This window comes from Capricornis sumatraensis, chromosome 1 (assembly GCF_032405125.1).
Source record: "Capricornis sumatraensis isolate serow.1 chromosome 1, serow.2, whole genome shotgun sequence".
Classification (NCBI taxonomy): Eukaryota; Metazoa; Chordata; class Mammalia; order Artiodactyla; family Bovidae; genus Capricornis; species Capricornis sumatraensis.
The window spans coordinates 32,915,446-32,941,866 of NC_091069.1; the positions used below are offsets into that span (position 1 = coordinate 32,915,446).

At 39.0% G+C, this 26,421-nt stretch overlaps 1 protein-coding gene across 1 annotated transcript in view; it reads right to left on the reverse strand.

Annotated features, from left to right (window-relative positions):
• Positions 1 to 20,322, reverse strand: part of DTNB (dystrobrevin beta) — a 209,167-nt gene extending 188,845 nt beyond the window's left edge. Inside the window, exons 1-3 of the mRNA XM_068964051.1 lie at positions 20,256 to 20,322; positions 15,004 to 15,084; positions 9,486 to 9,699 (exon numbers count right to left, since the gene is read on the reverse strand). Coding sequence (XP_068820152.1) covers positions 9,486 to 9,699; positions 15,004 to 15,084; positions 20,256 to 20,322 — 362 coding nt within the window. The remainder of the gene's footprint in view (positions 1 to 9,485; positions 9,700 to 15,003; positions 15,085 to 20,255) is intronic.
• Positions 20,323 to 26,421: the final 6,099 nt, after the last annotated feature.

Below are 26,421 nucleotides of genomic sequence, written 5' to 3' on the forward strand. Positions count from 1 at the left end.
TTGGAATGGCTATTATCAAAAATAGTAAATAAGAAGTGTTGATGAGGATGCAGAGAAAATGGAACTCTTGTGTGCTGCTGGTGGGAATGTAAACAGGTGCAGCCACTGTGGAAAACAGTATGGAAGTTCCTCAAAAATTTAGACATAGAACTACCACATGATCCAGAAACTCTACTTCTGGGAGTTTATTGGAAGAAAATGAAAACACTAACTCAAAAAGATATATGCACCTATATGTTCACTGAACCATTATTTGTAATGTAATACAATCAGTATATGAGTAGAATAAAGAAAATATGGTGTATATGTATGTATATAAATATATATACAAAGACATATATATACACATACATACATATACAATGAAATATTAGTCATAAAAAAAGGTAATGCATTTGCAATATGGATGGACTTTGAGGGCAGTATGCTAAGTGAAATAAGTCAGATGGGTAAAGACAAATATCATATGATCTCACTTTTATGTGTAATCTGTTGATTAAATAAAAAAGAAATCTCCAGTTCAGAGATACAGAGAATAGGCTGGTGGTTGCCAGAAGCAAGGGGTGGAGGGTGGGCAAAATGGGACAGGGGATCAAAGGTACAAACTTTCAGTTATAAAATAAATAAGTCATGGGGATGTAACGTACAGCATGTTAACCACAGTTTAAAACACTGTATTGTATATATGAAAATTTCTAAGAGATCTTAATAAGTTTTCATCAGAAGGAAAAAATATTTTTGTAACTATGTATGGTGATAGAAGTTAACTAGACCTATTGTGGTGATCATTTTATAATATACAAATATTGAATCATTATGTTGTATACCTGAAACTAATAATAATGTAATAAGAACTACATATCACATAAAGAATGAACCAGACATACTAGGTTTGAAAAATACAGTTAACTGAAAAATAACATAATAAATGGGACAAACAGTAAAACAGCTCTAAACAAAGAACAAATCAAATCAATGAGGAGAAGTGCAGACTGATAAAACTCTTCCAAAAGGAGGCAGAGAAAGTCAAAGAATTGAAGTATATATGAGGAACAATAGGAGACAGAGGAATATGGCAACATTCCAAAAAAATAAATAAAAACGGAGGCAATGGCAGATCCGTTTATTCTGATCCCCTCTTCCTCTGAGTAAAAGCAGAAAAGATGGGGAAAAAATGTTTTCAATCTCTCTGAATGCTGAGTCACCTAATGTAAAGGAGTTGGATGACCAGAGAGCTGAGGGCAATGGTTGAAACCACTTTTTCCTTGCAAGCAATTTTCTGATTCAGAGGAGAGCTCAGAAAGGCTGAATCCCAGAGTAGTAACTCTGAAATTCTTAAGGAGCTGGAAGACACACGTGACACACTGCATCCTGACGAAACTGCCTGCTCCGTCTCCCATCACTCTGGGTTGAAAGCCCAAAGGCTGCACCTAGACCACCAGCGTGCAGAAGCGACACAGGGCCTCACGCAGGCCGGACTGGAAACTGAACTCAGCTGCCTCCGGACTGCTGAGGTCTCCAGGCGCCTGGCAAAAGCAAACAGAAACCCTCTCTGTAGGAAAACATTATCCTAGGCCTCAAAGTATTTCTGCAAAATATTTTAAAATATAATGTCTGATACATAATAAAAATGTTTAAATTTTGCAATATGTTTCTCACATAATAAAAAATAATGAGGCAAAAAGGAGATAAGACAACAAGAATGAATACCAGAAACAGCAAACAGTACAAAAAGAACCATAGGGAATCTAGATATTGGATTAAAAGCCCAGATCTTACCAAAAAACTCTGCTTATTGTATTTAAGGAATGTAAGAATGATGCATTTGGCATCATGGTAATATTGCTGAAGACCAAAAGAAAAAAAGAAAAGGAAAAAAAAAATCTGAAGAGTTGCAAAGGAAATTGACAGATTACCATCAAAGCAACTAAAATTACATTCACTATCGATTTCTCATCAGAAATAACAGAAGCTACAAAAATACTAGAACAATATTCTTAAAATGTTGAAAGAAAAAATTGTCAACCAAAACTCGTGTATCAGTTTAAAATATTCTTCAAGTATGAACATGGAAATTTCAAACAAAAATTAAGACAATGTGTCACAACCTGACTTGCAGAAAGGAAATACCAAAGAGTGTTCTTCAGGGAGAAAGAAAATAATTCCACATAGAAGCTTGAAAATGTAGGAGAGGGTGAAAAACGACAAAACTAACAAACTAAGAAGTCTGAGAATTCTAAGGCTTACAAAATGTGAATCAAAAGGATCTCCTATTTACTAGTACAGTTTGGAAGAATCATTTGATACTTTCTAAAAAGCAGTGCCCTGATGGTCCAGTGGCTGTGACTCCAAGCTCCCAATGCAGGGGGCCAGGGTTCGATCCCTGGTCAGGAAACTAGATCCCACATGCCACAGCTAAGGGTTTCCATGCTACAACTAAGACCAGCGTGCTCAAATAAATGAATAAATATTTAAATTAAATAAATATCAATTCAATTTAAAGCTGAATTTTCATATACCCCACAGCTCAACAATACTATGCCTCAGTTTAGAACCAAGCAAAACATTTGGACAATGTACCATAAAACATGTATAAGCATATTCCAAGCAGTGTTGTTTCTTAGAGCAAATATCTAGAAAACACCACGGTAGTATAGAAATACAACAGAATGTTTTAGGCCAGTTAAAATAACTGAACTATAGGTAAATGAACATGAATGAATCTTTAAAATGTATTACTGGGTAAAAAAAATAAATAATATAGTAGTACATCAGCATGGCACTCTTTTAATAATTGTAAAAATATTTCAAATTAAATAATACTTTATGTCCGTGCATGTGAAAATAATGTTTTTTTAAGAAACAAGTAAATGATAACACAAAATTAGGACAGGGTTCACCTTAGTTAGGTATAGGTCAGTGGGAAGGATTAGAAGAGATAAACATAAATAATTCTCAATGTTCATGTTCAAGTTCCTGGGTTAGATGGTGGATTGCTGGGTGTTTGTTATTTCAATGAATGAGGGCAAAAAGAGCATATGGGGGAAAAAAAAATCAGGTGCTATAGCAGTGCTTCAGGCAAAAGATGATACCAGAGGTCTGGGATGTAGCAATGGGGATGGAGAGTTCATAGTTCAGTTCAGTCACTCAGCTGTGTCCGACTCTTTGCAACCCCAGCACATTAGCACACCAGGCCTCCCAGTCCATCACCAACTCCCGGAGTCTACCCAAACCTATGTCCATTGAGTCGGTAATGCCATCCAACCATCTCATCCTCTGTCATCCCCTTCTCCTCCTGCCCTCAATCTTTCCCAGCATCAGGGGCTTTTCTAATGAAAAGTTCTTCACATCAGGTGGCTAAAGTATTGAAGTTTCAGCTTCAACATCAGTCCTTCCAATGAACATCCGGGACTGATCTCCCTTAGGATGGACTGGTTGGATCTCCTTGCAATTCAAGAGACTCTCAAGAGTCTTCTCCAACACCACAGTTCAAAAGCATCAATTCTTCTGTGCTCAGCTTCCTTTATAGTCCAACTCTCACATCCATACATGACTACTAGAAAAACCATAGCCTTAACTAGATGGATCTTTGTTGACAAGGTAACATTTTTGCTTTTGAATATGCTATCTAGGTTGATCATAACTTTCCTCCAAGGAGTAAGCATCTTTCAATTTCATGGCTGCAATCACCATCTGCAGTGATTTTGGAGCCAAAAAAATAAAGTCTGTCATTGTTTCCACTGTTTTCCCATCTATTTCCCATGAAGTGATGGGACCGGATGCCACGATCTTCGTTTTCTGAATGTGGAGCTTTAAGCCAACTTTTTTACTCTCCTCTTTCACCCTCATCAAGAGGCTCTTTAGTTCTTCTTCACTTTCTGCCATAAGGGTGGTGCAATCTGCATATCTGAGGTTATTGATATTTCTCCCAGCAATCTTGATTCCAGCTTGTGCTTCATCCAGTGCAGCGTTTCTCATAATGTACTCTGCATAGAAGTTAAATACGCAGGGTGACAATATACAGCCTTGACATACTCCTTTCCCTATTTGGAGCCAGTCTGTTGTTCCACGTCCAGTTCTAACTGTTGCTTCCTGACCTGCATACTGGCTTCTCAATAGGCAAGTCAAGTGGTCTGGTATTCCTATCTCTCTCAGAATTTTCCACAGTTTATTGTGATCCACACAGTCAAAGGCTTTGGCATAGTCAATAAAGCAGAAATAGATGTTTTTCTGGAACTCTCTTGCTTTTTCCATGATCCAGTGAATGTTGGCAATTTGATCTCTGGTTCCTGTGCCTTTTCTAAAACCAGCTTGAACGTCAGGGAGTTCACGGTCATGAACTGTTGAAGCCTGGCTTGGAGAATTTTGAGCATTACTTTACTAGCATGTGAAATGAGTGCAACTGTGCAGTAGTTTGAGCATTCTTTGGAATTGCCTTTCTTAGGGATTGGATGAAAACTGACCTTTTCTAGTCCTGTGGCCACTGCTGAGTTTTCCAAATTTGCTGACATATTGAGTGCAGCACTTTCACAGAATCATCTTTTAGGGTCTGAAATACCATCATCTCCACTAGCTTTGTTCATATTGATGCTTCCTAAGGCCCACTTGACTTCACATTCCAGGATGTCTGGCTCTAGGTGAGTGTAAGTGATCACACCATTGTGATTATCTGGGTCGTGAAGATCTTTTTTGTACAGTTCTTCTGTGTATTCTTGCCACCTCTTCTTATTATCTTCTGCTTCTGTTAGGTCCATACCATTTCTGTCCTTTATAGAGCCCATCTTTGCTTGAAATGTTCCCTTGGTATCTCTAATTTTCTTGCAGAGATATCTAGTCTTTCCTGTTCTGTTGTTTTCCTCTATTTCTTTGCATTGATTGCTGAGGAAGGCTTTCTTATCTCTTCTTGCTATTCTTTAGAACTCTGCATTCAAATGGGTATATCTTTCCTGTTCTTCTTTGCTTTTCGCATCTCTTCTTTTCACAGCTATTTGTAAGACCTCCTCAGACAGCCATTTTGCTTTTTTGCACTTCTTTTTCTTGGGGATGGTATTGATCCCTATCTCCTATACAATGTCACGAACCCTCCATCCATAGTTCATCAGGCACTCTATCAAATCTAGTCTCTTAATCTATTTCTCACTTCTACTGTATAGTCATAAGGGATTTGATTTATGTCATACCTGAATGGTCTAGTGGTTTTCCCCACTTTCTTCAATTTAGGTCTGAATTTGGCAATAAGGAGCTCATGATCTGAGCACCAGTCAGCTCCCGGTCTTGTTTTTTCTGACTGTATAGAGCTTCTCCATCTTTGGCTGCAAAGAATATAATCAATCTGATTTCAGTGTTGACCATCTGGTGATGTCCATGTGTAGAGTCTTCTCTTGTGTCACTGGAAGAGGGTGTTTGCTATGACCAGTGCATTCTGTTTGCAAAACTCTATTAGCCTTTGCCCTGCTTCATTCCGTATTCCAAAGCCAAATGGCACCCCACTCCAATACTCTTGCCTGGCAAATCCCATGGACGGAGGAGCCTGGTGAGCTGCCGTCCATGGGGTCGCTAAGAGTCGGACACAACTGAGCGACTTCACTTTCACATTTCACTTTCATGCACTTAAGAAGGAAATGGCAACCCACTCCAGTGTTCTTGCCTGGAGTATCCCAGGGGCGGCGGAGCCTGGTGGGCTGCTGTCTATGGGGTCGCACAGAGTCGGACACGACTAAAGCGACTCAGCAGTAGCAGCAGCAGCCAGGTGTTTCTTGACTTCCTACTTTTGCATTCCAGTCCCCTATAATGAAAAGGACATCTTTTTTGGTTGTTAGTTCTAAAAGGTCTTGTAGGTCTTCATAAAACCGTTCAACTTCAGCTTCTTCAGTGTTACTGGAGTTCATAGACCTGAAGGCTATTCAAGAGGCAGAAATGAAAGAACTTGGTAACTGACTGAACACTGGGGTTGACGGAGAAGGAAGAGTTATAATGACTCTCAGTTTCAGGTTAAGGACTGGATGGAGAGTAGGGCTACTTAACAAAAAGGGGAACAACAAGTTTCCAATGCAGTGCAAGGAATTTAGTAATGAACACTGTAGTCAGCACTTTTGTATCTGGCGCAATCGTCCCCACGATGAGGCAACATGGGTTGAGGGTGAGAATTTAACTGCCCTCGGTCCTAAAGGCATAAATCCTTTGTTTCAGCTAAAAACAACAAAACTAAATTAAACACCTAACACTTACACATACGTGGCTCAAATGCACATTTCTGGAGGGAGACTCCAGTACTTCTGCTTGGTGCTGAAAGAAAACTGGCTCTCTCTGCCTACCTAGGCTTGACCGGAAACATTTAGTAGCTGCTAGCAGGCATTTTCTGAAGCAGAAGGATAAATGTGATAGAAGAGGCGGGCAAAGCCAAGACCACTATAAAGAAATGCAGCCAGGGCCCTGGGGCAACCGCAATCCAGGGCTGGCCTGCCTCTGGCTCCTCTGTTATGCGAGCCTGCACGCCGGTCACCAGAAAAGCCCATCTGAGTAAGCTTCCTACTGCTTACAGCTGAAGACATGGAACTGCTACACGGGCTGGAAACAGAAAGAAGATCAATAAATCACAAACTCTAAATCGGTTCAACTGAAGAAGGGTGAGGAAGGCTTCCTATCCCTCACGCTGGGAATTTGGATATCCTTGTTATCAAAGGAAAAAAAAAAAATGTTGGTTAAAGCACCACCCTCTTGCACCTTTGGACCAGACCATGTAACTACAGTACTATAACTGTGGTCCCAAGGACCTGACAGAGGAAAAACTGAGGCTCACAGAATGTTTTGGCTAGCTCCTCACAGCTTCAAGTCCTACACACAGAAGTTTATAATATTATTCTTTGCATTCTACAATGTTTATAACTGTCAAATGTGAAGTATTTTAAATTCTAAGTTTCAAAAAAATTAATTCCTAAGAAAGTATACACTTAAGGGAGAAAGTTTTAGATCCTGTTTGCTCCATATGGTTGTTTCAAGGTCTCACAATCTATTATAATAATCAGAAATAACCTGACCAAAACTTTCACTATGAGTTTGGAGGTGAGGGAATTTAATAACTAAGTAATTGGTATATGCAAATTTTAACACTGAGAAATTATGTAACAAAAAAAGGCTGAAAAGATCAATTAAAATAACATGAATTCTACATATCAAAGGAACTCCCCAGCCTAAGTAACACAGTGGCCATTCTATAAAGAGACTACTCCTTTTTGAACTATTTAACAATAAAATGGGATTCCCTAATAGCTCAGTTGGTAAAGAATCTGCCTGCAATGCAGGAGACCCCAGTTCGATTCCTGGGTTGGGAAGATCCACTGGAGAAGGGTTAGGCTACCCACTCCAGTATTTTGGGCCTCCCTTGTGACTCAGCTGGTAAAGAATCCACCTCCAATGCGGGAGACCTGGGTTTGATCCCTGGGTTGGGAAGATCCCCTGGGGAAGGGGAAGGCTACCCACTCCAGTATTCTGGTCTGGAGAATTTCATGAACTGTATAGTCCATGGGGTCGCAAAGAGTCGGACACAACTGAGTGACTTTCACTCACAATAACAAAGTGTCCTGATTTTCAAAAATAAAATTTTGACAACCAGATTTTTTCTTTTTGTTTTGGTACAAGAAAGCCAATTTCAAGTTTCCAGAGTGCTAACTCAGTAAGCTCATATCATATAAAGATTTCAAGATTAGTCAAGATTTGATGATTTACTCTGATCCCTAAGCCCATGCATCAAACATGAGAATTACCAAAGTCAGCACTATTATTCCTCACTCTTCGTAACTCGCTCCTCTCCTCTCATTTTTCCTAGCTCTCTTCGGCGTGCCCTCTACTGATCTGTCTTCGTCTGAGTCCCGTCCGTAGTTTTCCTTTGTCTCTTGCTGTGTGTGCCCAGCTTTCTCCTACTGTGTCCCAGGACACCTCTGTGCCTTCTGCCCTTCCCTTTGGTCCTCCCATTCTCCGTCTGCTATCTCTTCATCCTCCCTTCTCCTCTAATCTTTAGCCATAGTAGTTATCTTATTTGATATAATTATGGAATCAAAGTTTATAATCTCCGCTTTGTCATTTTTAAGTTGTCAGATGGTTTTTATTCCAATACTTTGGCCACCTGAGGCGGAGAGCTGACTCATTTGAAAAGACCCTGATGCTGGGAAAAATGGAGGGCAGGAGGCAAAGGGGATGACAGAGGATGAGATGGTTGGATGGCATCATCGACTTAATGGACACGAGTTTGGGTAAACTCCGGCAGTTGGTGATGGACAGGGAGGCCTGGCGTGCTGCGGTTCATGGGGTCACAAAGAGTTGGACATGACTGAGCGACTGAACTGACTGACTGACTGATGGTTTTTATTTCTGACTTTAAAAATACTGTTTCTTACATTGTGTTGCATGGCCCTGAACTGACACACTCAGCAAGTCAGTGTCATGATAAGGTTCTGTTTAGTCACCACAGAACAACAGTTTTTACTAAGGTTTTTGAATCAGAAGAAGCATTCCTTGGACAGTATAAAACTAAGCTACTGAATTCATTCATCTAAACTGCTTTAAGAAAATGGCACTAGAATTCTGGGACTCATATTGTAAGAATTCAAATTTCTTTTTAAAAAATTGTTATTAAATGGATGGAATATCTAATGTGATAACATCTTTTAAAATGTTGTGAATTTAGTGACTGCCTCTGTGCGACCTGGCCTTGACATCTGAATGGCTTTACCATTAATTCACAGAACCTTCAATATTATAAAGTGTAACTAACAGCATTCTACAAATACCTGAACTTGCTTTTCTACAGAGAGAAAAATGAAGGAGAGAGAATGAACCCATCCAAACCAGACAGCTGACAGTATAGCAGGAATCAGCAACTAAATCCTTAGTTAACAGAAAATAACCTCAGTGCTTCCATCATTTATGATTTTTTTTTATTCTTTAGCATACAAACTTCATTCTCCATAAATACCAATATAACAACTCATTTCTGTTTTACTTCAGAGTATCTTTAGTTTTCTTCTATTGTTTGAAGGTTTAGAACACAATGTTCTACATTGAAAAAAATTAAAATAGAATTCTAAACATAAATAAAGAGAATGCAAAATCCTATAGGCCAAAGGGCAATTGTTATTTCATCATAAAGAAAAGTTAGCTTAGATGTCAGATAAAAAGCCTCAAAATCAAATGTACAACTTGGCTATATTTCACTGGATACAGAACATCAATATTAAGGTATCTATGCTTTTACCAAACAACATGTCTCAAGTGTTCTGACTCTCCCTAATGTTACAAAGGTTACTATGTGACATGCCGCAGGACAGTAAGTCATTCTGGCATTGAATCAGTCTTTAGAAGGGACTTATACTAATTCATTTCCCTATTAACTGTGACTCTGAGTTGACAAGCCCTGGCAAGGCAGTGTGAAAGAAGGATGATTAGGAGAGAAATATTCTTAAGATGGAGTAGGCAGGGAAGGTACTAGCCTGTCATATGCAGCAATCATGAAGTTGAGAAGGAGGCTGATGGACTGCTCCACACTGATTTGGTGAGTAGAAGGAAGGCGCTTGTTCAGCTGGTAGTAGATGGATGAGATGACGGTCTCGAGGCGGGACACACTGATCTCAGTGCTATGGTCCAGTGTATTAAGGCCATTGTCTCGGAAGGCTTCGATCATGTTCCAGATATCAACAAGATGGACTAGGACACAAAGAAGAGAACTTGTCAACAGCTCAACAGCTTTAATTTATCAGAAAGCTATAAGAACTGTACATTTATTTACATTTAATAGAATAGTGAAGGGTAGGCCTTTCCTGGTGGCTCAGTGCCAATGCGGGAGACACGGGTTGGATCCTTGGTCCTGGAGGATCCCACATGCTGTGGAGCAACTAAACCAGTGCACCACAGCTACTGAGTGTGTACTCCAGAGCCCAGGAGTCCCAACGACTGAACCCGCATGCCACAGTTACTGAAGCCCACGCGCCCAGGGCCCATGCTCCACAACAAAAGAAGCCATGGCAAGGCGAGGCCCTCGCACTGCAACTAGGGAGCGGCCCCTCCTCTCTGCAGCTAGAGAAAGCCCATGCAGCAATGAGGACCCAGCACTGCCACAAATAAATGATTGTTTAAAAAGAACAGTGAAGAGTGGCAGAATACGTCACCCCAAAATATGTCACTTTGGCCTATGGATTAGTTTGAGCTAAAGACATTTGAAAAACAGCAGATGCCAAAAAGGACTCTCTGACTTCCCCCTTTCTCCCCCAAAGCAGGAATAAAAACTCCCATGTGAACAACGCCCTCCCTATTTCAGAAGGAAAGAAACATCCTCATCACCAGAGACAGTGAATTGAGTGTGAGAGAAATCTGTACCGACTTCATTAAAACAACTCGTCTTCAGTCTCTCGATATTTTATTTTTCCACAACTGCTACTCTTTGTTCAACTCAGTATATAAGCACTTAGTCCTACTCACTTCTTTTTTGCCTCCCCTTTGCTGCTTCAAAAATACACAATGCAAAAGGTAACAGAACCTCAAAAAGACAAAGTCACAAGCTTTGTGGAAGATAGTAACATACTCCTCTTAGCAGGTGACAGAATAAACATATAAAAAGATACGTACAGTCATAGACAAAGTTTACAACCAATAAAGTAGGCATAATTGACACCATATGAAGTCCTGCCCCAATGATCAGAAAACATGCTTTACTTTCAATAATAAAACGAATATGCATAAAAACTGACCTTAAAAAAATATTGACCTTACCCTGAGTCATAAAGCTAATCTCAATAAATGTTAAAGGATTAAAGTCATACAAACATTGTCCTCTGGTTAAAACAAAATTAAGTCAGATATCATTATCAAAGAAAAACTTTTAAAATAAACCTTATCTTTAGAAATGAAGAAACATACTACTAGGAACTTCCTTAATCTGATTAAGGATATCTATGAAAAACTGCAGCTAACATATTAGTTCAGTTCAGTTCAGTTCAGTAGCTCAGTCGTGTCCGACTCTTTGCGACCCCATGAATCGCAGCACGCCAGGCCTCCCTGTTCATCACCATCTCCCAGAGTTTACTCAGACTCACGTCCATCGAGTCCGTGATGCCATCCAGCCATCTCATCCTCGGTCGTCCCCTTCTCCTCTTGCCCCCAATCCCTCCCAGCATCGGAGTCTTTTCCAATGAGTCAACTCTTCTCATGAGGTGGCCAAAGTACTGGAGTTTCAGCTTTAGCATCATTCCTTCCAAAGTAATCCCAGGGTTGATCTCCTTCAGGATGGACTGGTTGGATCTCCTTGCAGTCCAAGGGACTCTCAAGAGTCTTCTCCAACACCACAGTTCAAAAGCATCAATTCTTCAGCGCTCAGCCTTCTTCACAGTCCAACTCTCACATCCATACATGACCACAGGAAAAACCATAGCCTTGACTAGACAGACCTTAGTCAGCAAAGTAATGTCTCTGCTTTTGAATATACTATTTAGGTTGGTCATAACTTTTCTTCCAAGGAGTAAGCGTCTTTTAATTTCATGGCTGCAGTCACCATCTGCAGTGATTCTGGAGCCCCAAAAAATAAAGTCTGATATCGTTTCCACTGTTTCCCCATCTATTTCCCATGAAGTGATGGGACCAGATGCCATGATCTTAGTTTCCTGAATGTTGAGCTTTAGGCCAACTTTTTCGCTCTCCTCTTTCACGTTCATCAAGAGGCTTTTGAGCTCCTCTTCACTTTCTGCCATAAGGGTGGTGTCAGCTGCATATCTGAGGTTGTTGATATTTCTCCCGGCAATCTTGATTCCAGCTTGTGTTTCTTCCAGTCTAGCCTTTCTCATGATATACTCTGCATATAAGTTAAATAAGCAGGGTGACAATATACAGCCTTGATGTACTCCTTTTCCTATTTGGAACCAGTCTGTTGTTCCATGTCCAGTTCTAACTGTTGCTTCCTGACCTGCATACAGATTTCTCAAGAGGCAGGTCAGGAGGTCTGGTATTCCCATCTCTTTCAGAATTTTCCACAGTTTATTGTGATCCACACAGTCAAAGGCTTTGGCATAGTCAATAAAGCAGAAATAGATGTTTTTCTGGAACTCTCTTGCTTTTTCCATGATCCAGCAGATGTTGGCAATTTGATCTCTGGTTCCTCTGCCTTTTCTAAAACCAGCTTGAACGTCAAGGAGTTCACGGTTCACGTATTGCTGAAGTCTGGCTTGGAGAATTTTGACCATTACTTTACTAGCATGTGAGATGAGTGCAATTGTGCGGTTGTTTGAGCATTCTTTGGCATTGCCTTTCTTTGGGATTGGAATGAAAACTGACTTCTTCCAGTCCTGTGGCCACTGCTGAGTTTTCCAAATTTGCTGGCATATTGAGTGCAGCACTTTCACATCATCATCTTTCAGGATTTGAAACAGCTCAATTGGAATTCGATCACCTCCACTAGCTTTGTTCGTAGTGATGCTTCCTAAGGCCCATTTGACTTCACATTCCAAGATGTCTGGTTCTAGATTAGTGATCATATCATCATGACTATCTGGGTCGTGAAGATCTTTTTTGTACAGTTCTTCCGTGTATTCTTGCCACCTCTTCTTAATATCTTCTGCTTCTGTTAGGTCCAGACAATTTCTGTCCTTTATCGAGCCCATCTTTGCATGAAATGTTCCCTTGGTACCTCTAACTTTCTGGAAGAGATCTCTAGTCTTTCCCAATCTGTTGCTCTCCTCTATTTCTTTGCATTGATCGCTGAAGAAGGCTTTCTTATCTCTTCTTGCTATTCTCTGGAACTCTGCATTCAGATGCTTATATCTTTCCTTTTCTCCTTTGCTTTTTGCCTCTCTTCTTTTCACAGCTATTTGTAAGGCCTCCCCAGACAGCCATTTTGCTTTTTACTTAACAGTAAAATGTTGAAAGCCATTTCTCTAACACTGAGAATAAGATAAAAACGCCCACTATCATCCTTCCTATTGTATTTCAGATCCTAAACCATACAAATATGCAGTAATTATCAGTACAAACATTGGAAATAAAGAAATGTAACTCATTCAAATGACAAAATTATATACATCAAAAATCATAAAGACTCTATACATTTATCACTAAAATTAATATGTGAGTCTAGAATGACTGCTAGATACAAATCAAGATATGAAAGTCACTGCATTTCCACATACCAGTTACAGGTAATGAAATTTTAAAAACGTATAATAGTATTACACATCATCAAGAATTTAGGAATGAGTCCAATAAAGGATGTATAGCATCTCTACCAACATACCTATAAATATAACTAGCAGAAAATGAAAATCTAAATAAATGGAGGGATCTACCGTGTTTATAGAATAAAATCTCAACACTGGAAATACAGCAATTCTCCCCAACTTGATCTACAGAGTCAATGCAACCCCAAGAAAATCCCAAGTGCTATATATTAAAAGGATGAATTTTACTATATGTAAATTAATTTTTAATTTTATAATTAAAATTATGTTAATTAACAGATTCTAAAATTTGTGTGAAAATAAATGTAAAAAGGAATATGTCTCTATAGAACAAAGTAGGGAGACTTGTTCTACCTGATATTCAGAACATGTTATAAAGCTGTAACAGTAATGACTGGTACAAGGATAGACAAATAGACCAACAGAACACAAGAGTCCAAAAGCAGATCCTCTCATATATGGACACAGCTATCAACATTCTGGTACATTTTTCCTAATGAATATGAGAAAAAGATTTTTTTAGTAATGGAGAAACTGGATGGTCTCTTCAATAAACAATGGAGGGTCAATTGAACATACATATGGAAAAAATTTGATTCCTACCTATACTCTCCACCCAAAAGAATCTCAGGTGGATTGAAGAATCATATGTGACAACATAAAACTTCTAAAACCACGCATCTTTAGTTTACATTACTAATGCCGTTAGGCTGGCTCAGCCCACACACAGACTACTGTTTTCCAAGAATTATAGGAAGAATTATAAAAGTGGTAGTTGCCCTAGGACAGTGGTTTTCAAACTTCTGACAACCCACAAAAATGTATTTTAATCAAAACACACATACAAACACACTTCTAGATATATAAAAAACATGTTCCACAAAATACCTTACTATGTAAGCTATATTCTAGCTTTTTGTCCTTCTTCTTTCTCTCCATTACATGCTTTAAATTCTGGCTACAGTCCACCAAAACGGTTTCAGGAACCATTAACAGGTCACAACCCATAATTTGAAAAACAATGCTTTGGGAAATCAGAGAAGAAACATGACTTCAATCTAGGATGGCATGGTAAACTCTTCAAAGAGAATTTTAAGCTAGAACTTCTGAGTAGGACTTAAAGCAGTGTAGAAGTATTTAGATACAAAGTGACATAATAAATGGCAAACAAAACCTAGGCTAAAACGGATTTTCCCACTCTAAGGCTAATGATCTTTAGATTACACAAAACAGTTTTTCCTTAATACATACACAAACACATATATGAGAAAAGTACAATTCTAAGTTAGTTCTCTGTACACAAATTAAGAAGGAATTTATATGCCTGTGTATATACATATACACATACATCTATTTATTTCATAAGTAGCAACTGTGGAAGCAACTGCTTATAGAAAAGGCTGATTTATGTTATAATAAGTTTAATCAAGAAAGTTAATTTTTACTACACCTTTATCAAAATATTAGCTTTTCTTTCCCTCTAGAAACTGATAAATTATATTAATTTTATATAAAACTTTTAACTAAAAACAGTGACAAGGAGAAATCAATTTTCCCATTTAAAGAATTAATTAATCTCAAAGCTAGTTACCTTACTGAGTTTCTTAAATATTTTGAGGGACACCCAGAATAAGTCAAGAAGTTCTTTCCATTATGAAGCTTACATTCTGATAAACACTTAGGACAAAAAAATTTAATTAATAGTACAATATGACTAGAAGACAGTAAAATCCTTTATACTATCAAGAGCTCAATCCAGCTATCATAGAAATGAGTAGAAATGACTTACGGTTGCATCGTTTTTGTACAAATCGTAATTTGCAAGCTGTTCTGTAAGTTGATAGGCGTATGACATCAAAATTCTGAGCACCTGAAAAAGGGCAAATAAGAAACCTTCAATTAGATTTACCATTTAATTTCCACACACTGGGGAAGTGACTCTATTCTATTGTGTTGGCACAGGCTATACATAAAATGTCAACTAGGCCTTCTCTGGCTAAAACACAAGGTGGAGAAGAAGGGTTAAGAAACGTTTCTGTGTGCCCACTCCATGCCAAGCACGATGCCAGCAGTTTTGCCTACATCAGTCTGTTTGCTAGTCTAGGAAAACTCTGAGGGGAGGACCACTCATGATTTGAGTGAATGAATTACATATTCTGCAAAGTGAAAATCAGTGGTAGAGTAGGAAAGACCTCAGCCTAGAGCCAGGAAAGCTCAATTCCAGCCCCAGTCTGACCACCAACCATGGACCACGACCGTGGCCATGTTACACCCCTTCTTCCTGGCCTCACTGGCCTCATCTGAAAAATCAGGGAACTGGACCAGCTGATCTCTAAGGTCCCCTTCCATGTCTGAGGCAGCCTGTGTTTTTCAAGAAAGGGCCATGCCAGTATTTCCAGACCACTGTTTCATGTGCTTCTAGTACACTGCCTCTCCCCAGCAAGAGCTAAAGATTGTTTCCCTCTACCTGCACGTGAGGACATTGTGACTGCCTCTACAAAGAAAGTGTGGCAGAGGAACACTGCCTGACTTCTGAAGATGGGTGATAAACCTGGCACAGCTTGCCCCTGCTCTCACTCTCTGAGAATGCTTGGAACCCGGACATCATTGCTGTAAAGAAGCCCAAAGTAGCTGGATGTGGAGAGACCACACAGAGATGCTGGTAGGCAGAGGAACTGAGTCCATCAGCTTAAAGTCAGCAGCAACTGCCAAACACATAAGTGAGCAAGTCAAATGACCCAGCCTTGAGTCCGAGCCTTCCAACAGAGGCCTCAGACTTCATGTAGCAAAGTCAAGACATCAGCACTGGATGATGTTCTGTTTCCAGACCCAAAAAAGATGTAAAATAAATGACTGTTCGGGGATATGTGATATATAGCCATAGTAACTAGAACAAAGCCTAAATTACATGAGGCTATGAATCAAACTTTGTTTTCATTTCAAAATTTGCTGTAAAAGTCTCCTTGAACGTTAAGCCCACTTCAGGGAACTCTGACCTCCAATCTCAGGTTTTTGTTGGTTTTTTTTTTTTCATCCATACAGCCTTTGTAAGATCTGGCAGCAACTTTTGACTCAATAGAGGGAAAGGGAACTGTCATAAATTATCTTCTACCAATATTTACAGTCATCTCTCATTTCTGCTCATTCCACAGTATAGGAAAAAAAAGAAAAGAAAAAAGGAAGGATTTTTCCAGGTTTTTGGTGAACATACTTATTGACCAAAAATTGAAGCAATGATTTCTTTTAATCTCATTTCAATCAACCTTTACCTTGATGTCATGATTAAAATTATTTCCTTCATCACCTGGCTCTCACAAAATTTCTATCCTTCTATACATACACTGTTCAGTCTTGTTTTTTAATATAACAGGTGTTTTTGAAATAGAATTCACCCATTTAAAGTATTCAATTTAGTTGTACAACCATCACCACAGTCAGTTTTTAGAAATTTTTCATTATTTCAAAAAGAAACCTCTTCCCCTTATGAGTCACTCTGCTTATTTCTTAATTGGGTTGTTTGTCTTTCATCATTGAGTTGTAAGAGTCTTTTATGTTATAGATACGAGTCCCTTATGAAATATATGATTTGCAAATTTTTCCTCCCATTCTGTGAGTGGTCATTTCACCTCTTAGTCATATCCACTGGAGTACAAAGTGTTTAACTTTGATTAATCCACTCTATCTATTCATTCTTTAGTCCCTTGTGCTTTTTGGTGTCATACCTGAGAAGGTGTTGCCTAATCTAAGTTCATGAAGATTTATATTAATACCTGAGCAACTAAACAGCTAAATATTTACTGAATGAATAAACTATTGAAAATTAGGAAGTTCTGGAATGCCTGGTATAAAAGACTCTGATCTGTTCTTTTCCGAAAAATATAAAGTCAAGTCAAAAGGTTATATAACTGTAGACACTAGCAAGGAAAGGCTGATGGAGGAAGATAATAAAAGTAGTAGAGCGGTCAGCTCCTCTTCCTGTGTAAACATGTTGATGCTTTCAGCCCTCTTCAAGCAGGGCCAAGCATTCCAAAGGTGTTCCAGGAAGCCATAGGATGTGGTGGAGGTGCTCAGTAGACCAATGAGAGGCATGAGGAAATAAATTTACTTTGCTGAGAAAGGAATCTAACTGGGGAGATAAGGAGCATGGAAGGAGAAAGAAGAGGAGAGATTATAAATCTAATAAATGCATAGTAACATTTCAGAGCTGTCCAAAAACTTTTACAAGTACTTCTGATTAAGAAAAAAATATTTTAAAAAAAATAGTCTGAATAAGTAACAAATATGACCATGAACGACTTCCTCATTTTTTTCTTGGCAGTCCAATTAGAAACCCTAGGGACCGAAGATGAAGCCAGAGGTCCCAGAAGAGAGGAAGGTACAAATAAAATCAAGATCACTCAAGGGTGACTCTCACAGTTGGTGAATTAGGGGGGAAAGTTTTAAAATCCCACAAAGGGAAATGGTAGAGACACATGGCTGATTCCACCAAGACTTAAATTTTTTTTAAATAATGGCAAGCAAGGAAAGTGATAACCAAATAGGCTTTGTTCTTATTTGGTTTCTATTTTTGTCAGTTTCCCTTTAAAATGAAAACAGTATGAGTGAGGTCAGGGACTGTGTTTTGTTCTCCCCTATATGGCTCAGATGGTAAAGAATCTGTCTGCAATGCAGGAGCTGTAGGTTTAATCCCTGGGTGGGGAAGATTCCCTGAAGAAAGGAATGGCAACCCACTCCAGTAATATTGCCTGGAGAATTCCATGGACAGAGAAGCCTGGTGGGCTACAGTCCATGGGGTCACAAAGAGTCAGACATGACTGGGACACGACTAACACATAACCCTAGCATCTATAATGGTACCTGGAACATAACAGAGCCTCAGTATATAAAATTCAATGAAAAGGTGACCCTTTTGCTGAAGAATATAGGACTATATAAGAATAAATAACAATATGTAAGAATGTTTTAACAGAAGATTTTAAAGGGTATATAGTAAAGTTACATACCAAAGTACAAACTCCTACTTTTACTTCTTACAACAGCTCTAAGTGTTGTTCTAACACTTAGTCCTCTCTACACTGGAATCTTTATTTACAGCAAGGTAATTTTTTTTTTTTAAGGGAAAAAGGAGATGTGTGTTTGTTTTTTTTTTTTAATTTTTATTTTTACTTTATTTTACTTTACAATACTGTATTGGTTTTGCCACACATTGACATGAATCCGCCATGGGTGTATATGAGTTCCCAATCCTGAACCGCCCTCCCACCACCCGCCCCATATCATCTCTCTGGATCATCCCCGTCCACCAGCCCCAAGCATCCTGTATCCTGTATCAAACATAGACTGGCAATTCGTTTCTTACATGATAGTATACATGTTTCAGTGCCATTCTCCCAAATCATCCCACCCTCTCCCTCTCCCTCAGAGTCCAAAAGTCCGTTCTATACATCTGTGTCTCTTTTGCTGTCTTGCATACAGGGTTATCATTACCATCTTTCTAAATTGCATATATATGTGTTAGTATACTGTATTGGTGTTTTTCTTTCTGGCTTACTTCACTCTGTATAATCGGCTCCAGTTTCATCCATCTCATCAGAACTGATTCAAATGCATTCTTTTTAACGGCTGAGTAAATACTCCATTGTGTATATGTACCACAGCTTTCTTATCCATTCATCTGCTGATGGACATCTAGGTTGTTTCCATGTCCTGGCTATTATAAACAGTGCTGCAATGAACATTGGGGTACATGTGTCTCTTTCAATTCTGGTTTCCTCGGTGTGTATGCCCAGCAGTGGGATTGCTGGGTAATAAGGCAGTTCTATTTGCAATTTTTTAAGGAATCTCCACACTGTTCTCCATAGTGGTTGTACTAGTTTGCATTCCCACCAACAGTGTAGGAGGGTTCCCTTTTCTCCACACCCTCTCCAGCATTTATTGCTTACAGACTTTTGGATCGCAGCCATTCTGACTGGTGTGAAATGGTACCTCATTGTGGTCTTGATTTGCATTTCTCTGATAATGAGTGATGTTGAGCATCTTTTCATGTATTTGTTAGCCATCCATATGTCTTCTTTGGAGAAATGTCTATTTAGTTCTTTGGCCCATTTTTTGATTGGGTCACTTATTTTTCTGGAATTGAGCTGCATAAGTTGCTTGTATATTTTTGAGATTAGTTGTTTGTCAGTTGCTTCATTTGCTATTATTTTCTCCCATTCAGAAGGCTGTCTTTTCACCTTGCTTATAGTTTCCTTCGTTGTGCAGAAGCTTTTAATTTCAATTAGATTCCATTTGTTATTTTTGCTTTTATTTCCAGTATTCTGGGATGTGGATCTCAGAGGATCCTGCTGTGATTTATGTTGGAGAGTGTTTTGCCTATGTTCTCCTCTAGGAGTTTTATAGTTTCTGGTCTTACGTTTAGATCTTTAATCCATTTTGAGTTTATTTTTGTGTGTGGTGTTAGAAAGTAATCTAGTTTCATTCTTTTACAAGTGGTTGACCAGTTTTCCCAGCACCACAGTCATCAAGACAGTATGGTACTGGCACAAAGACAGAAATATAGATCAATGGAACAAAATAGAAAGCCCAGAGATAAATCCACACACCTATGGACACCTTATCTTCGACAAAGGAGGCAAGAATATACAATGGAGTAAAGACAATCTCTCTAACAAGTGGTGCTGGGAAAACGGGTCAACTACAGTAAGGTAATTTATATAACATATTATTTATCATCACCTGCAAGCTCATGGTAACAATGGAGTTATTTCAAGATGTCTAAACTGACTGGCATGCTTTAAACTCACAGATATTCTAGGTAACACATTTGTCATTATTTATGACCTTGCTTAAGTAAGCAACGCAAGTTAATTCAATTAAAGTAATGCTCTGGCTTGGTGTCCTCCAACTGCATGATTCTTTAACTCCCATTTCTCTCTTCCTAAAATTTGTAACATAAAACTTCGGATTAAAGCTCTGATTTGATCGGGGGAAAAAAGAGACATTCCCACACATTAATACACACAAGGATTCCAGAAGACTCACGCATTTCTATGAACAGCTGCCTCTTCTCTGCCATGGTCTTCCGCTTGTTCCCACTTTCCTCAATCATCCTAAAGACAAAGAAGGATACAATAAACAACTGTGTAAACAAATGTGTAATTTGACAATTCCACCAAGTGCTTATCAGTCTGTTTTGGAGAGGTATAGGAAACCAAGCCGTATACGCACACATTAGAAGGATACCAATAAAAGTAAAGTGGAAGCCCAAGGAAGAAAAAGACAAACTGTTGTCCCCTTATTTGACAGCTTCGAAAATATTATAAAGTCAATACTTAAATGAGCTCATACACTTGCTTCCTGTGCAGACAATTTGGGGCCACGTAGTATTTTTAACTTTATTTTCTCCACAGAGTCCTGGATTAGTCGAAACAATTTCCCCGTATTCCTACTGTTTTACATAGATAAACATGTTATTAAAAACAATTTAGATAATAATTATAATGAAAGGCTATAATAATAAAACATTAAGATAATTAGCTCATACATAAAAGATATACATAAAATCTTTTATTTTTATATTAAAAAGTACTGAAAGAGTATTTCATGCACAAATTCAAAGAACTCCTAAACATAAGTTTTTAATCACATGACTTACACTATGCCAATCACTTTGTTTAAAAATAAAACTCTTTCCATGCATTATCTCATTTAATTCTCCCAACAATTCTGAGTGTTGGCATTATTATTATCCCATTTTATAGATTAGAAAACAGATGTCTAGAAAAGAACACTAACTTGCTCACAGACACAGAATGCACAAGCAACAGAGCAAAACTGCAACCCTTTCATTAAACTTCTTCCACAACTGTTGTTTCTAAATACATTTCAAATCTCTGCGCTTAAAAGAGAACACAATAGCCCACTGCATGGACCTTACTGATGTAAAATTTGTGACAATTTCAGCTAAACTCTGCCTTACTCTACGAAGTAAAAATATCTACAAACAGCATATGCTAAATAACTCCCTAAGCAGATTAAACTACTGTAGATCATGGAGTTATTTACATAACATTCTCAAATGTGTAGAATCATAAATTAAATGATGACTACACAAATTACACATCCATTAAAGCAAAGTGCCTACTGAAAGTTTAGTTACAGCCTAAAGAAAATTTAAAATGTAAATATATTCCTTAACATTCTGCAGTTAATATTTTGATCATTAAAACTATCCCATTCCTAAATCACTGTAATGTTACCAAATAGTAAGTGTTGGTTACCTAACAATTTGCCCCCAAGAGGAAACAGTTTTAAACAGAAGGAAAGTAAGCTGAAGAAAAAGCAACCAGAAACAGCAAAAAAAAAAATCTAATGAAATCTAGGTAGCCTGTAATTATAAAGAAAAAGGGTATTCAAAAACCTCCTCCCTCCTATCCAAAAACTTGGTCTCTCACTGTGTATTACAAAGTTTAAACACTAAACACAAATTAAAATAGAGAATCATAATATCTTTTATAAAATATATAATTTATTAAATTTCTTCTACTTTGTTCTTTAAAACAATTTTTCTCAAAGTAGAATCTAAGAATTCTGGGAGATCCCTAAATTCTTCAGGACAATTCTCTAAATTTTATCTTTATTTCCAAATTAATCTTGAAAACATTAATAAAAACATATTGTACTGCCCATGCCACTTCAGAGCCCACATATACATGTATGAATACAGCAGCACTGGAAGCAAGAGGTCATGTAAAGCAGGGATAATTAAACTACAGAAACTATACTACCCTGGACCAGATCTGACCTGTCACCTGTTTTTGCAAATAAAGTTTTATTGGAACACAACCACAGCTATTCATTTATCTATTGTCTATGGATATTCTCATACTACAGAGGCTGAGTTGAGTGTTTTCAACAAAAAGCATCTGGCACGCAAAGTCTAAAATCTTTACTATCTGGTCCTTTAAGAAAAAGTATGCCAACCCAACCTAAAGCAACTGTAATTAATACTGCATTACTACAAATGACTGCCCCAGTTCGGTTAGCATGTTCCCATGTCAAAATGACAACAACCATCCCACATTCCACAAGGGTTTGAGTTTCACTTCCATTATTGGAAGTTTATCCTTGGCAACTGCCTTATTAATTACTCTAAGATTCATTCTTCATTGCTATATACATTTAAAATTTTGGTCAGTCAGTCAGTTCAGTCGCTCAGTCGTGTCCGATTCTTTGTGACCCCATGAATCGCAGCACGCCAGGCCTCCCTGTCCATCACCAACTCCCAGAGTTCACCCAAACTCTTGTCCATGGAGTCGGTGATGCCATCCAGCCATCTCATCCTCGGTCGTCCCCTTCTCCTCCTGCCCCCAATCCCTCCCAGCATCAGAATCTTTTCCAATGAGTCAACTCTTCGCATGAGGTGGCCAAAGTACTGGAGTTTCAGCTTTAGCATCAGTCCTTCCAAAGAATGCCAAATTGCCCTCCAAAATGCTGTGTCAGTACACTTTTACTAATAATCTTCCCCCAGGAAGTTTTAGATATTACTAAGGTAGTCAGCACAAACTGACCTTGTGCATTTGTGCACAGTCACGTCCGACTCTTTGCAATCCAATGGACTGTAGCCTGCCAGGCTCCTCTGTCCGTGGAATTTCCCAGGCCACAATACTGGAGCAGGTTGTCATTTCCTTCTCCAGAGGATCTTCCTGACCCAGCAATCAAACCTGTATCTCCAGCATTGGCAGGTGATTTTTTTTTACCACTGAGTCACCTGGGAAGCCCTTACTCTCCAATCAAATTATACACCTGCATGGAATGTGTGCTGGAGTTATTTGAGGTTGGTGAAAGTAAATATCACCAGGTGGACTGGGAAAGAATACAACAGAATCCAAAATACCACCAAACAGCTGGTGAGTTTATCCTTTTTTCCCTCTTGAGCCCCTGGCTTGAACTCAACAAGCACAAACCCCTGAATCTAGCACACAGAGGAATCTGGGAAAAATCCTCTAGCTACAGCTTAAAGAGAAGAAAGAAGTCTAAAGCCCATCCAGAGAGAATGGGAGAGACTTCCCAGCACTTTTTTCCTCTCTCTTCTTTTTCTTCATTTTCTCCACTCCAGCCAAGCAGTGGCAGTATCAATAAAAGCAGCTACCCTGGGAAACTACAGGAGTCAAAAATTTGAAGAAAAATGTATCATCTAATCAGATGGTCTAATCAAAACCCCAGCATAATTTTTTGTAAATATAGACAATTCTAAATTTTATATGGAGAGCCTAAAGGTACAGACCAGATAAGACATTTTGGAAAGGAAGAATAACGTTAGAGGCATGTACGATTCAATTTTAAGAATTACTAAAAAACTACAGTAATCAAGAGCATGATATTGACAAAGGGACAAGTACACAGATCAGTGGAATAGAACAGAGTCTGGATACAGAAGCACACAAATATGGCCACTTGATTTTTTTTTTAAGATGCAAAAGAAATTCAATGAAGAAAGGACAGTCTGGGTGTCAGAAAAACTGGTTATGCTTATGTCAAAAAGATGAACCCTGACCTATACCTCACCCCATAAATAAAAATTAATTCAAAATGGAAGACAGACATAAATGTAAAAGTGTAAAAGAAGAAACCATGAGAGAAAATCTTCCTGGTCTGATGTATCACTCTAAAAGTACAAAGAACAAAAGAAAATAATAATAATAAACTGGACATCACCAAAATTAAATACTTCTGTTCTATGAAAGAAACCAATAAGAAAACAAAAGGTACACCCTGGGAGAAAAATATCTGCAAATCACAGGTCTGACACAAGACCTATATCCAGAAGAATGTATTTTTAGAAAAACTCTCAAAACCAGCCAACATGGAAGAAAAGCTTGTTATTCAGTAGAAGCCCTAATACTGACCTTATTTGTTAATTTAGCAGGTGCAATGGAACCTGCTGATATTCTGCCTTCATTCCATTACCCATACTACTACTCTGATGCATAACTTATCAGCTTCCGGTTGCCAGCCTTTGCATTTCTTTATTTGAGGCTTTTTCTGGCCACTGAAGGCTTTGACATCTGCAGTGCAGTCCGGAAGTAGCAGGGGATTAACATCCCTGGACAGCAGTCCTCCCACTGATGGAAGTTAATATATAAATAATCCAGGTTCTTTACCTATCAGAGGGAATAACTCTGAGGCCATGTGTTCCACTGACTTCCTGAGCTCCCCTTTGGAATTAACTTTGCTCACCCATGGCAACTTATATGAAATACTTTATTAACTACTTTCTGTTCTCTGTCTCACTTCTCTACTCTTTCACCAGTATTTTCTAGGATCTAAAAAATAATTTAAAAAAAAAAATTGCACTTGAGTCCTTACAGAGCATTTTCTTCCAGGGTAATCCAAAATAAGACAGATTTGATCCTGTAAAACAGACCTCTGAGATGAATTCTGTAAGTGGATCACTCACCAGACAAGGATCCCAGTGCTAGGATTAAGTGGCTTGGTGAGAACCCCTGGTGTGCTGCTGCATGGATAGTACTAAGACTCTTGATGTGGTGAAACTAGTAAGGGATACACTTAGAACATGACTGGCTTATCCAATGGCTTTCACATTTAAGAGAGATAGGAGTACCAGGAATTTTAAAGACAACTAAATGGTTGAGCTTTTGTTAAGAAGGACTGATGTACAGAAGAAAGAAAATATCAAGACTTAAACCAGTCAAGCACCAACTCAGAGCAAGCTATGACAGCCAGATGATCTCCATGGTAGCATTTTCTAAGGAACCCTCAGCTCCCACAACTTGAGAGCAGACTGTGCTAAAAATCAGGCTCAAATTCAAATTACGAAGGTAGGTAATTTAAAGAAGATTGAATTCACAGTCCAGCCAAGATTCTCCTGAACACTCTGGGGCAGAAGTGGCTCTCCTGCTCTTGCTACAGGGGCTGTTTCCTCGGCCTAAAGCCCACGCAAAGGCCTCATCTCAGATGCATGCCTCAAAAGATGCTGACCCACCTCAAAATCTGTCCCTACCTTCCTCCCTGTTTCCAGGCTAGTAACCAGGGTCCAGCCTCATTCACATCAACAGAATTGGAAGGGGCTGGCCCCGCTTTGGATAGAAAAGTGAGGATTCATCAAAACAGCTGCTGGACCTGACGATATGTACCAACAGGAACTGGAAGAACATACCTAGAACTGACAAGTGTTCAACCTGAGCCAAGTGTAAGATAAGACAAAGTCTGCTGACATGCCAACACTTGGCCCGTGACCCAGGATTTAATGTTCTATAAAGGACACCTGGCACCAGTCCTAACATGCTGTAGACTAACTCATGTAAGTCGGCGTGGGGGTTTTGATGGCCCAAAGTAAATGAGCCGAAGATGTGGGAACTGCATGGCAGGGTATTAAGGAAAGAGTTTATAGGGTGCTCTCATTTTCCAGATCTCCTAATCTTTATTGAATCCTTCTATACTGACTGATAGGATCTGCTTTTCTTTATTTCTCTTTGTTTTTGTTTTAATAGAGAAACCAGGCTTTCTCTGACCTCTAAAGTCTATTTCCTACTCGGCATGACAGGCCTGAAATACTATGAAATACTATAAATTTACCCCTTCCTAGAAACAGATGAAGGCAATGGCAACCCAGTCCAGTACTCTTGCCTGGAAAATCCCATGGACGGAGGAGCCTGGTAGGCTGCAGTCCATGGGGTCGCAAAGAGTCGGACATGACTGAACGACTTCACTTTCACTTTTCACTTTCATGTATTGGAGAAGGGAATGGCAACCCACTCCAGTGTTCTTGCCTGCAGAATCCCAGGGACGGGGGAGCCTGGTGGGCTGCCATCCATGGGGTCGCACGGAGTCAGACACAACTTAAGCGACTTAGCAGCAGCAGCAGAAACAGTCTTAATGATTGATGTAGTTGGTATACACACACTCTACCTACCTTGCCCCTTGTGCATGTGAAAGTCACTCAGTCGTGTCCAACTCTTTGTGATCCCATGGACTGTAGCCCACCAGGTTCCTCTGTTCATGGGGATTCTCCAGGCAAGAATATTGGTGTGGGTCCATGCCCTCCTCCAGGGGATCTTCCCAACCCAGGGATTGAACCCAGGTCTCCCACACTGCAGGCGGATTCTTAACCAACGGAGCCACCAGGGAAGCCCCTTAAGGAGTATAAAACTCTGAGGACATGTGTTATATGAGCTCCTAGAGCTCA